Source organism: Rattus norvegicus, chromosome 20 (assembly GCF_021556685.1).
Source record: "Rattus norvegicus strain SHRSP/BbbUtx chromosome 20, alternate assembly SHRSP_T2T, whole genome shotgun sequence".
Lineage (NCBI taxonomy): Eukaryota > Metazoa > Chordata > Mammalia > Rodentia > Muridae > Rattus > Rattus norvegicus.
Genome location: NC_141553.1, coordinates 14,131,345 through 14,144,570, shown reverse-complemented (window position 1 = coordinate 14,144,570; position 13,226 = coordinate 14,131,345). Strand labels below are relative to the sequence as shown.

Here is a 13,226-nt window from a genome sequence, read left to right as displayed (position 1 = left end):
GCATTGGGGTCCCTGGAACTGGAGTTAGACAGCATTGTGAGCGGCCATGTCAGTGCTAGGCATTGAACCTGGGACCTCTGCAAGAGCAGCCTGTGCCCTTAACCCCTGAGCCATCTCTCCAGCCCTTACTGCCAGGTCTTCTCGGTCTCATTTGTCTGTTTAGCTCTTCGTCTCATGGATCCTTGTCCTCTGTAGTTACGATGCGTAATTTTGAAATTGATGAGAGCATTAAGGACATAAGGAAATAAAGGGGTGGAAATAAACTAAAGCATGATATGGAGTTAAGCAAGGTATTGACTAAAAGGCCCAGAACAGTTTTCTATGTCACAAGGATTGTGTTGAGCATCCTGTTACTTGATACAGGATGTTTGTTGCCAGCCAGACTGAAAACTGTTGGTGAAATTTAATCAAGAGCTATGTCATAGCATAGAATGGCCCAAGTTTTGTGCATTTTTCTATTGAAAAGTGCAGAGTAGTGCTGTGGTCTTATTGTGGTACTCCGATCTTTCAACTCGGGTTCCTTATTTTCACAAATTAGGGAAGAAAGGAAAGACCCCCTCTCAGCATTGGCGAGAGAATACGGAGGATCTAAGAGGAATGCCTTGTTGAAGTGGTGTCAGAAGAAAACAGAAGGCTATCAGGTAAGCATGTGGTTCCCTCATTCCATGTACAAGTGCCACCTACCATGACTGTTACCTTACATTCAAATGAGTCAGTTTGGTTGATCGTTGGTTGGTTGTTTCCAAGACAGGCTCTCTCTGTATCCCTGGCTATCCTAAAACTCACTCTGTAGATCAGGCTAGCCTTGAACTCAGAGATCTGCCTGTTTCTACTTCCTGGGTGCTTGGACTAAAGGCGTGCGCCACTACTGCCTGGCTCAAAATGATTTTGATACTGAGTTCTAGGGACACATTCTCAAAGTCCATACTGAACTTGATTGAGTGCCCTTGGGACAAAATAAGTTTCTTGTGTTTGAAAAGTAACCAGTTTCCTGGTACTTTTAATGAACACCCTTAAAATGTCTTACTTATTTGTGTTTGTGAATGTGCGTGTGGAGGTCAGGGGACCGCTTCAGACATTGCTTTTCTCCTTCCAAAGACAGTCCCAGGGTTCTGGTTCAGGTTGTCTGTCAGCCTGTGCTACAGGCAGCACAGCCACTGAAGAGTCTCAGCCGTGCAGGTGGAGTGTTTCTGCGGAGATGACACTGGGCAGAGACGACAGCACACATAGGATAGCCCCATGTTGATTAAACCTTTGTTTTCACAGCATTTGGCCATTCCTGCTGTGCCTTATGCTGTCCTGCCACTCCTTCCTTCCTCGGTCTTCCATCATTTTACTCAGGGCTTAGTTTAGATGATATTAAATGTGAAGAAGATTTAATCCCACACAAATTAAATGTATTTATTATAATGCAAAAAAATGCAATTTAGGATTTAAGTTACAGAAACTTTTTCCAGATTGCAACTGATTTTCCTCAGAAATAAATGTACAGAAGTATATGAGAAAGTGATCAGAGTTCTTTATTCCTGGGCTCATAACAACAAAATGATCAAGAAAGAACTAACCAAAAGAAATACCAAAGAAGTTGAGCAATCGGTGAACAAGGTCTACCAGTAAGAAGCTTCCTGTAGACAAATCTGTACATGACTCAGGCAGTGACTGTCAGTTCATTTAGGATTAAATACCCAAGTATATGCAGATGTAAGGAGAAGGCAGTAGTCACTAAGCATCTACTAGTTGTCTGCCTGTTTCTAGCTCTCACTAGCTGAAGTGGAGTTTAGAGGGAGGTATAAAGAAATGGGGAGGACTGGGGATTTAGCTCAGTGGTAGAGCGCTTGCCTAGCAAACTCAAGGCCCTGGGTTCAGTCCCCAGCTCCGAAAAATAGGAAAAAAAAAAAAAAAAAAAAAGAAATGGGGAGCTATGTATTGCCAGATACAATGCTCAGGGTTATAAGTGCTGTGAAGTGATTTAGCAGTCCTCACAAAAATTCAGAATGACTACCGTATGTTCTGACAATCACATCTAAAGATATATAAGCAGAAGAATTGAGAACAGACTTGAGGAGACAGCTTAGGTATTCTGGTCTCTATGGTACCTTAATTCACAGGAGCCAAAAGGCGGAAGTGGAGGCATCCCAGGGACATTGGCAAAGAAGGACACACAGAGGTAGTCTCAGTCCTCTGTATAAAGAAGGCTACTGACTTTTATGTGTTAATTTTGTGTCTTGCTACTTTGCTAAAGCGTTTATCAGCTATAGAAGTGATAAACCTAAGAACCTGGTGACGTTTTTAGAGTTACTCACGTATAAAGTCATATCAGTGGCAGATAAAGGTGCTTTCCTTGACACTTGTCTCCCTTGACCGCCTTCCACTGTAGTGGATGGAAGCCCTTCCGTTCCATTCCGTTAGGACTGCCTGGACTGTACTGAATGGGTTTGGAGAGGAGGGATATCCTTGTCTTGTTCCTGATTCAAGTGGAAATTCTTGAGTTTCTCTCTGTCTAGGTTGATGGCCTGGGGCTTGGTGTAGGTGCCTTTATTATGCTGAGGTGTATGCTTTGTCTCCCTAGTCTTGCCAGAACTTTTATCGAGGGAGGAAGTCGGCTTTTGTTAAAGGCCTTTTCTCGCCTCTTGTAGGCTTTGTCTTAGAATACGTTTACGTGGCTCTTTACTTAATTATGGTGGGAATCGCATTTGATGTGTTCTTTGTTATTATTGGTGTTGGTTCTTGTGTGGTTTTGGAGTCAGGGTAGTTGTTGCCTTGTACAAAGGATCAGAAAGCGTTCCTTCAGTTTCTGGTTTGTGGAACAATTTTACAAGTATTGCCATTAATTCTTCTTTAAAGGTCTAGTTGAATTCTGTGCAGAATCCTTCTGACTTTTTTTGGTTTTGTTTTTCATTTGTATAGTTTTTTGTCACTGTTTGATTGGGAGACTTAATTATTGCTTTGGTTTCATTAGGGGTTATGAATCTGTTTGAATTGCTTATTTGATCTTGATTTAAATTTGGTAGATTGTATATATCAAGAAATTCATCCATTTCTTTGAGGTTTTCCAGTTTGGTAGAGATTGCTAAAGTTTGTCCTTAGGGTTCTCTGAATTTTCTTAGTGTCTGTTGTACTCTGCCCCCTTTCATCTCTGATTTTATTAATTTGGATCTTCTGTCTTTAATTTAGTTTGGCTAAGTATTTGTCAGTCTTTTTTTTTTTTTTTTCCTTTAAGAACCATCTCTTCATTTCCTTGGTTCTTTGTATTTGGTTGTGTCTATTTCCTTCAGCCCTTAGTTTGATTGTTCCTTACAATCCACTCTTTATGAATCAGTCACCATTTATTACAGGTTGGTTCTCAGTCAGAAGTCGGGGATTTAGCCACAGCTCAATTCCTCATGGGTGGGGGCTGGGTAGCCAGCTGTGCTCAGCCGTGCCCCACACTGACCCTCTTCAGTGGTACTTACTTCACTAGTCATGTTTGAGTTCCTTGTAAGAAATACAGAAGCTGAAAACCACACAAGCTGCCAGCACCATGCTAGACCCACAGTGCTGCCTTTGATAGACTTGTGATACTGGCTATAACCTTTCTGAGAGGTTCTCATGATGCCACTGGGGCTGAAATTTTGCATCAATATCCAGCTTAGCAGGTCTCCAAGTCTAACCTCTGTGAGTTTCTCCTTCAGTGACACGAGTGCTGCCATCATGCAGTCCTGGTGTCCCAACCAATGTGGATGCTGGGGATTGATTTTAGGTCCTCTGCAAGAGCAGTACGTGCTCTTGACTGCGGAGCCTTCTATCCAGCTCTAACCATAATCTTTTTAAACTAAAAGACTGATTTGTTAGAGCTCTTAATGTGTCAGACACCATGTGAGATATGCCAGAGCCTCTGTCCAGGCTGGCTGTGTGCGTAGGGGACATGTGTGTCCTTAGGCACCAGCAGTGGGTTCAGGCCTTTGGTCTCTGCTGCTTTACAAATCTCTGTTCAGAAAGTGCACGTTGTGACACTTGACTGTTGAGTGGAGTAGGAGCTGTTACGTGACACTTCGTATGCACTGTTTTCACAGACCCCTAAATGGACCACGAATGCTTTATGTCAAGGAAACTGTCTAATCAATGGAGAGAGATTCCCTAATACTCTTTATCTTGTCATTAACTCTTTTAAGTGGCATCCTCAAATTACTGTGCTGATGACTGTAATCTTATTAACTATCCATTACAAAACAAGCCCTTGTGAATTCACCTTTAAGCTAACAAATAACTTTTGTCTACTTTAATCATGCCCCGCCATGTGTTAAAAACACTGTAGAGTAGCTAACTCTGGAGTATTAGCATTGGAAGGACCTAGATGTTCTGATTTATTGAGGGAGTGAAACCCCCTGGAAGATAAAGACCTGCCTCAGTTATATTGTGATTTCACAAGCAACTTCTAGATTTTTCAAGACCTACTTTAATAAGGCTTCTTAAACACTTAAACCTTCCTTATAGCCCACTGAACAAAGGTAGGGGAGGAAGATCATTAATAGGAATGGGGATGTGGGCCTGTTTAGAAGTAGTTCTTTGGGGCAGTTCCAATCTTTGTCATCAGCAGTCCAGTCCATTCAGACCAGTAGGAGGGGCTCGATCCAGAAGAAACTGCCAGCCCCTGCTAATTGGCCTGAGGATGCTAAAGCAGCGAGCAGCCAGAACACCTCCCGCAGTTCTTTGGGTGCGTTTCTTAACAAGCAAAGCAAGCCAGGCAAACCAGTGCCAGAGCATCACCCGCTGTCTATGGGTATATTCTTCAGACAGCAGGCATCCTCTCCAGGGTCTGCTCCTCACCCAGTTTCAGGTCTGTGTCAGTCGTCATCTGCCGCTGCATAAAGAAGCTTCTCTGAGGCTTAAAAGACGCACTAACCTATGGATACAGCGATAAGGCATTAGGAGTCAGCTCTCGGGGCTAGAGAGACGGCTCAGTGGTTAGAGCACTGGCTGCTCTTCCAGGGGTCCTGAGTTCAAATCCCAGCAACCACATGGTGGCTCACTGCCATCTGTAATGGGATCTGATGCCCTCTTCTGGTGTGTCTGAGGACAGCCTCAGTGTACTTATATATAATAATTCTTTTTTTTTTTAAGGAGTCAACTTAATACTGTCAGTTTAGCAGAGTAATAAACTGCAAGGGCCCAAGACCTCTCTGGCCACAGGTTCTTGGCTATAATAGTGCCAAGGCATGGGTTTTATTTTGTAGAGTTGGGCCTACAATTTGACCCAAAAGTGCTTGGTTACTCCCATGGTATTTGTGACATTTTTGCATTAGTGTGCTTGTAGTCCTTTTAGCTACCAGGCCAGTAGTCATTTTAGCTCTCAGGGTTCACGTCTAAGTTAGACTGGCTGCTTTTCTCTTCCAGTAGAATGTATAGCACCTTCCAGCACTATGAAATCTAAACAGTAGTGATGAATCTTCCAGGTCAGTACCTGTTTGGTTTCTTTATGGTCTGTGACTCAAGTATGTGGTGTTTTCAGCAACAGGGTCTTACCACCACGTTCTGGAGGGCAACCAAGAGCACTGGCAATCTCTAATGTTTGAGGGCCTATGGGACCACACTAGCTAACAACTCCAAAAGAGCTGACCTATTCCCGGCACTCAGAGGTTTGTTAGCCTGTGATCTCTAGTAGGGGCAATGTCTGTCGGGTAACTGTCTGTGTCCTCTCCCCCCCCCCCCCCATATAAACACACACACATAGAAAGGTTGTTCTTTCTTTTGTTCATTTTGTTTTTTGTTTTGGTTTTTTGGAAGCTGCTTTTGTTTCTGTGTAACTTTCAGGTCTTTGTTAGTGATCCCTTCCCGAATTTCTTCCTCTTCCTCTACCGGGCTTTCTTATCCCCTACCTCAATCCAACCTTTGATCTTGTCTAACAAATTTTCAAAGCTTTTAGTGAGGAGGGGTCAGCATTACCCTATTCCCTTATACCGTAATTAGCTTTGACTGGCAACTCGTCAGACCTTGAGTTGAATACTACTTTTACCCTATTTATTTAATTTATTTATTTACTTATTTTTTTTGCTTGATAGATGACATCAGTAAGTAAGGTTTCCTTGCTGAGGGTTTCTTAAAAAAAAAAAATCAAGGAGTCAGGCGGGGTGGTACATGGCTTTAATCCCAACACTCACTCATGAGGCAGAGGCAGGGGGATCTCTATGAATTTGTGGCTAGTCTGGTATAGACAGTGAGATCCTATCTCAGAAAAGGGGAGGGGTAGTTCAGTGGTTAACAGCACTATCTGCTCTTCCAGGGGACAAATGTCTGGTTTCCAGCACCTATGTGGCAGCTTTTAAATGTCTATCAAATGCCTTCTTCTGGCATGAACGTAGGACACAGGCAGACACGCAGGCAAAAAACCCATGTACATACAATAAAGGGTAAATACCCCCTCAGAAAGGAAGGAAGGAAGGAAAGGAGAGAGGGAGGGAGGGAGGGAGGGAGGGAGGGAGGGAGGGAGGAAGGAAGGAAAGGAGAGAGGGAGGGAGGGAGGGAGCAAGGAAGGAAAGGAGAGAGGGAGGGAGGGAGGGAGGAAGGAAGGAAAGGAGAGAGGGAGGGAGGGAGGGAGGAAGGAAGCAAGCAAGCAAGCAAGCAGGAATGAGTATTGGGTTTTGTCAAATGTTTTATCTGTATCTATTGAGTTGATTCTATGGTTTTTCCTTTTTGGTTTATTAATAGAATTACACTGACTTTTGAATGTTAAATCATTTGTATTCAAAGGACAAATTTCAATGGTTAATTTTCTTTTTATTGTTAGAACCTCTTAAGGTTGTTTCTTTATACTTTGTCAGGATATGGTATCAAGATATACTGACTTCCTCAATTAAACTGCTAGGAATTACTCTTGAGATTTGAGAAATTTGTGTAAAACTGGCACATTTTTCTTTATGTGTTTGATAGAATTTCCCAGAGACCCTTCTGAACCTGGGGTTTTCTTTGTTGGGAAGTTTTTAACTATAAAATCTGATTTCTTTAACAGTCCAGACTGTTTATCTCTGTCTGTGAGTGAGCTTGGTTTGTATGTGTGTCTGCTTCGTCTGAGTTGTTGGTGAGGTCATAGGTGTCACAGGATCCTCTGTGTCTAATAGTGTGATTTATGTCTTCTTTCCTCAGATTAATCTACCTAGAATCTTGTCAAATAGATTTGTCTTATTAAAGAATCAATGTTTGGTTTTAGGTTTTATATTCTCTGTTATTTTTATTTTCTGTTTCACTGATCCCACTGTAATTGTTATTTCTTTCTTATTACTTTAAGGTGGAGCTGAGAAAGGCCCATTTCGTTTCAGTTTATTATGGTGAAAGATGTTATCTTGATTTGAGTTTTTGACCCATGGGCTGACCATGGGCTACTTAGAAGAATAGCATTTGGTTTCTAAATATTTGAGGATTTTTCCAGAGATCTTCATGTTTCTAGTTTAATTCCAGTGTTCCCAGACAGTTCTTTCAGATTCTTTTAAGACTCCTTTGGGACTCAGAATATGCTTTGCTAATACTCAGAGGCCGCTGATGTACTGGGGCTGGAGAGACGCTGTGTAGACAGAGGGCAGTTCAGCTTCCTTGTTGAGATAGCGCTCGTGCCTTTTCAGCCTTAGTCTTTGTTTGCTTGTTCTGTCACCTGTTGAGGGATTAGACTCTCTTGACAGTAACCGCAGGCTTCTCTGCCTGTAGTTCTAACAGCCCGGGCACTTCGATGCTGGTTGGTTGTTGGTCTCTCTCTGTATCTCAGGCTGCCCTAGAACTTGAGGCCATTCTCTGGCCTCAGCACTACCACACACTGGGGTTACAGCTGTGCTCTCCTTTGCCTACCTGCAGAGACTTACTGGGCCCATCCATGTTTAGGATTCTTTCTCTTTGCCTCTGTTGTTAGGAAATGAGTTTGCTTTTCATCCCTGATGTTTTTAATCTTAATTTTATTTTATCTGATAATATATCGATTTTCATTTTCTTTTATTCATTCAGCATGGCTATGTAGTGTGTGTGTGTGTGTGTGTGTGTGTGTGTGTGTGTGTGTGTGTGTGTGTGGAGAGAGAGAGAGAGAGAGAGAGAGAGAGAGAGAGAGCGAGCGAGCTGTGCTCATGCATACTTCTGCCCACTGCATGTGTATCTTTATACATATGGAGGTCAGAAGTCAAGCTTGGCCGTGTTCCTTGAGTGTTTCACCTTTCTACTTTATTTTAATTGAATTGTGAGTATGTGGGTGTGTGTGTACATGCAGGTATCCTTAGAGTCCAGCCCGGGTCCTGGAGTTAATAGGTGATAGTGAGCTCCTGACATGCCTGCTGGGGACAGAACTGGTCCTCCGGAAGAGCGCTATACTTTCTTAACCACTTCTCTACCCCTCCTCCTTCTTCCTCTTCTTCCTCTCCTCCTTCTCCTCTTTTAGACAGTCTCTTCATTGACTTTGGGCTCATTAGGTTAGGCTGACTGATCAGCAAGTCCCAGGGATCCTCCTGTTTCTACTTCTCCGACATTATGAGTACAAGCATGGCCCATGCCCAGATTTACGCCGGGCACTCGTGCTTGCAGGTAAGCACTTTTCCAACTGAGAAGCGCTGCTCAACTCTTCCCTGGGCTTCTGTGGATGGCGGGTGATTTATTAGTATCTTTGTTAATGGCTTCTCTAAGGTTTATACTATCAATTTTTACCATAATATACTTATGGGTTGTCCTAATTTTCTCAAAAAAATAAGTAAAGAAGGAAAGAAAGAAAAGAAAAATAGCAACTTTGCCCAGAATAGCTTTTTTCCTTCTTTCTTCGCACTGTCAGTCTCAGTATTTCTCTGTGTGTTACAAACTTGAGATAGTATTAGAAGAAAAAAGGATTTTAAAAGAGTTTTTAGGGGTTGGGGATTTAGCTCAGTGGTAGAGCGCTTGCCTAGGAAGTGCAAGGCCCTGGGTTCGGTCCCCCGAAAAAAAGAACCAAAAAAAAAAAAAAAAAAAAAAAGAGTTTTTAACAGGAGGAACACACACACACATACATTTTAGCCACTTTTCATGAATAATACTTCTTTTTTTTTTTTTTTTCTATTCTTTTTTTCGGAGCTGGGGACCGAACCCAGGGCCTTGCACTTCCTGAGCTAAATCCCCAACCCCATGAATAATACTTCTTAATTTGTTATTTGCCTTTAGTTTATCTCTGGTATTCTACATAGTTATTTTTTGACATTTTTGTTTTTGGATTTGATTTTTAGAGGCAGTATTTGTCTTATCTTTTGCTCTACCACAGCCAAAAATCTCCTAGCATGCTTTTTGGGATTCCTCTTCCCTAACCTCAGCCCTCTTTGGACTAAGCAAATCAAAGGCAAGAACTTAATCTTCATTCTTTTAGGGGTGTGTATCTCCATGGTGTAGAGTCAGCATAGTCAGAAATAGTTAACAAAGAAGCCTTCCTGTATCCTTTGGGACAGTAGACCATTCCCAGAAAAGCAGAGAAGAGGAAGTTCCTTTGATAGACATGGTCAAGAGAGCATGGTCAGCGCTCTAGGCCTGAGTTACATATGTGTGCAGGTAACTCGGCCTGAGGAGATGCCTCCAGCCCGGGTTCCCGCCATTCTGCCTGGGCCCACGCAACACAGCAGAGGATTCCCTAGGAATAAAGAAGCCACTTCCCCCGACTTGTCCCGTTCTTGTTCCCGTTCTTCCCTTACGGTTTTCAGTGAGCACTCATGTGTCTCTCAGACAGGACAGCGTGCTGCTCCCCCTACACCTGAGTTTGTCCTTCTCTTTCTCCTTTCCCCACCTTACACTGCCTTCGCTCCACAATTAGAGTTAGGACCAGGCCAGAGAGGGTGGGCACAACAGTTACAACTAGAATTCCCCAGGGCAAGGCAGAGCTTCGCTTCCTTACCTTCCCAGAGTTAATGAAAAAGGTGTGAGTGTAGATAAGGTTCAATCTGAATCAAATCTAAGTGAAAGTCTAAGTCTTTTCATTTTACATTGTCTTTTGTGTGGAAACCGAATATGTGAAAAGATCTTATTGTTTGTAAATATTACTGTGTTCCAGGGGTTAAAAATACTTGAACAAAGAATAGCCCACTGTGTCGCCCCACCCATTCTCTCTGTGGAGTGTGCCAGCTAAAATGTGGCACGGTGACGTAGGAACACAGCTCTCATGTAGCATCCTCCACCCTGATGGCAAGAGACCGTCACCTAGAAAGCAGTCACAGAGGAGACCTTCTCATTTCCTCAAGACACTGCAGGGAACAGAAAGCCCGAGTTTCAGGGCTTTTCCTGGGCCCATGTGCTAACCTGCAGAGGTTAGATGATAGCTTTGTGGTCACGGTGGAGTGAAAGAGCTGCTTCCTGTTTTCAAGGGATTCCTTTCAATGCCAAACATAGCAGCAGGGAAACAAAGTTTTCCCAGAAACAAATGCACTTACTGCATTTTGTCTAAGCATGATTGACAGCAACTATCGACATCTATTTCCAGAAATGTCATTGCTATAAAAGTTAATTTCTTAGAACCATTGCATAAATTCCTTTGATCATGTCCTGTGTTTTGGCTCTCACATTGTAATGCAGCTCGAAGTCTCCCAGTTGCTGGAGTTGAGGTGGGAGCCCTCATGCCTTGCAAGTGTGCTTTAGCGCACAGGGAGGAGCCCTACTGAGTCACTAAGCCTGGCTGACAACTTGGTTTTAAATGACAAGACGGATTCTTAAATGCCCACTTAGAGTTTCTTCATTGTAAATATTTTGATCTACATTCAAAGGCTATAAAATTGGGGAATTATTTGTCAATGATACTCTTCCAGCTGCCCAACAGTCCTGGCCAGCGTGCAGCAAGATAGGTGTATGGGTCCAAGTGTTACTACTTCACCAGTGGGTTCCTGAAAGACTGGAAGGGAGACTGGCTTCAAGGGTGTGGACAGGTTTCTAGGTCCTTGTCTTGCCACTGGGTGCAGACGATGGTTTGCTCTTCCTGCTTCTGTAGCTTCCACTCGTGCTGTAGAGCGAACCTGCTGTGGTTGACAGCGGCATGCTCGGCTCCTGTTGTTCTCGGTTTACTGTAAAAACAGTGGCCTCGAGAATGGATTTCTTAAGGGGAAACACCTCTTCTGCTGTCTAAGGGCAGCTGTGTGTGTGCACATACCCACATTCACATAAGTAAAGTAACAAAGAAGGCAAACCACTCAGAGAACAGCAAAGCAAGACTCCAAAGCCACGTGGGTGGTGCATGTCCATACATCCAGTACTTGGAAGGTAGAGGTGAGAGGACCAGAGTTCAGTGTTGTTTTCTAATGCAAAGTGAGCTTGAGGCCAGCCTGAGCCTCGTGAATTTGTCTTTAAAGAGAGGGGGACACTATATCTTGGTTTGGTGGCACATGCCTTTGAACTCAGTATTTAGAGGCTGAATGGGGGGATTGTTAGAAGTTTGAGACCAGGCTGGGATACATAGCTACATAGAATAGAAAGGTCCTATTTCAAAAGAAAAAGAAAGAAAACGATAACTACTGAGTCAGCACTTCACGTTCTAGCCTCAGAAGTTGGAGACTTGTAGGCTAAGGCGGGCACCAGCTGCTGCCTAGTTATGCACCAAGCTAGCCTGCACCCCAGCAGCAATCTGATTCTCAGTATGTTTTCATGAGTATGTTTTCTTATTACGAGCAATGCTAAGAAAGGAAAATAGAGGGGAAAATAGCTAAGTAAATTTTCAAGATCTGTTTAATTTTACTAAAAGCAAGATCGTTAAAATATCTGGTTCAAGTCATTTTTAAAATATCCTTGTAAGTAAATGTGGACAGTCCCCATCTCCTCTGGTGTTTCCTCTGGTTTGGATCCTAGCTCAGTGGTATGGCAGCTACAGTGGAGCTGACGTTTGACATGCTGATTTCATTATATACTTGATTGCTTTGGCTTTCATAAAGGAGTTTAGCCTGAGGACATCCTGGGTATTTAGGGTGACCTCTCCATTTGTAGAAGCAGATTACTTGTGAAGATGGCCACCTCCTGACAAATAATTATGGAAAGGGCAGCCAGCTATTAGGTGTTGTCAGGAGGGGAAAGAGGTTTCTTTTCTGAATGGGCCTTTTAGGTCTGAGAGAAAGAAGGTCTGCTCATCTGCACGTACCGCCCAGAACTTACTGTCCAGAACCTAATGACTTCAGATAATGACCTCATCTGTTTAGCTCATCACTCTGCAGGCTGGGTGGGGCATAATGGGTATCTTTCTTCATTTAGTTTCCTCAGAGGTGGCTCAGTGCTGCCTGGGGCTGCAATCATCTCTTAGTTTCCTCCCTCAGGACTGGTGGTTGGTGGCTAATGGCTGTGACAGAGCTTCTATCCATAACCTCCCTTAGCTGTACCTGCCTTCTAGGCACAAGTGTCTTCAGAGAGACGGGCAAACACTCCGCTCCTTCTGTGACGTAGTCTTCGTCTCGGTGCTCCCTCTGCCATGCTGTTTTTCAGGCGGGAATGAAGCTGTACCCATTCACAGGGGCAGGAAAACAAGGGGGGTACATCTTGGGGGTTGGGAGAGGTGTGACAGGTTCTAAAGAGAATCTAGAAAGATTGCTGCAGCCATATGCCCACGAGAGACCCCTCTCTCTCTTATATAAGTCATCAGAGAAGCTAGTAGTACGACACAAGATGGACAGTCTTCTACTCCCTTTTACAATAAACCTTTCTTCACAAGAATGGGGCAGTTTGGGGAAGCAGAGCCGTCTGCAGATGAGAATAAGCAGCAGTTAAGGGAAGCAGGTCACTGTTCAATCCAAACGTGTCTCCAGGGCTTTGAAGCAAAGCCCCTGAGATGGAGCTCGTGTCCCGGCCACTTAAGGAGATGAGCCCTGTCCCTCAGTCACTCTCCAGATTGTCTTTCACCAGACATCACCTTTCTGTCAGAGGTAAGAGGGCTGTGTCTGCCGACCATAGACCCTCCTACCCAGGTCTCCAAGCCCCGGGTTCGCAGGTGCACACCAGCACAACTGGCACGGCTCTCATGAAAACTGAGAATTCTGAGATACCTGAATGGTTGGTTGGTTGGTTGGTTGGTTGGTTGGTTGGTTGGTTGGTTTGTGGACCTGGAATGCCTTTTAAAATAGATGTATTAAAGCATAACTGATAAGTACTACTAAGCTGCATACACACTTTTAGTTTAGTAGTATCACATTTGTATACCTAGACTGTAGCTGCAGATGCCAGGCACGTTAGCACATGAAGGCCCTCGACTCCCATTGTGTGTTCTCTTAGGCCCACCTCATCCCTCACTGCCTGGCAGCTGT

The 13,226-nt window shown here is 43.7% G+C and overlaps 1 protein-coding gene and 1 pseudogene across 2 annotated transcripts in view; one reads left to right on the top strand and one right to left on the bottom strand.

Annotated features, from left to right (window-relative positions):
* Positions 1–13,226, top strand: part of Specc1l (sperm antigen with calponin homology and coiled-coil domains 1-like) — a 105,679-nt gene that overhangs the window by 73,205 nt on the left and 19,248 nt on the right. For both annotated transcript variants that reach the window (XM_087597685.1, NM_001039455.2), the window contains exon 13: positions 539–641. In XM_087597685.1, coding sequence (XP_087453811.1) covers positions 539–641 — 103 coding nt within the window. The remainder of the gene's footprint in view (positions 1–538; positions 642–13,226) is intronic.
* Positions 3,457–3,689, bottom strand: Atp5mf-ps5 (ATP synthase membrane subunit f, pseudogene 5; annotated as a pseudogene).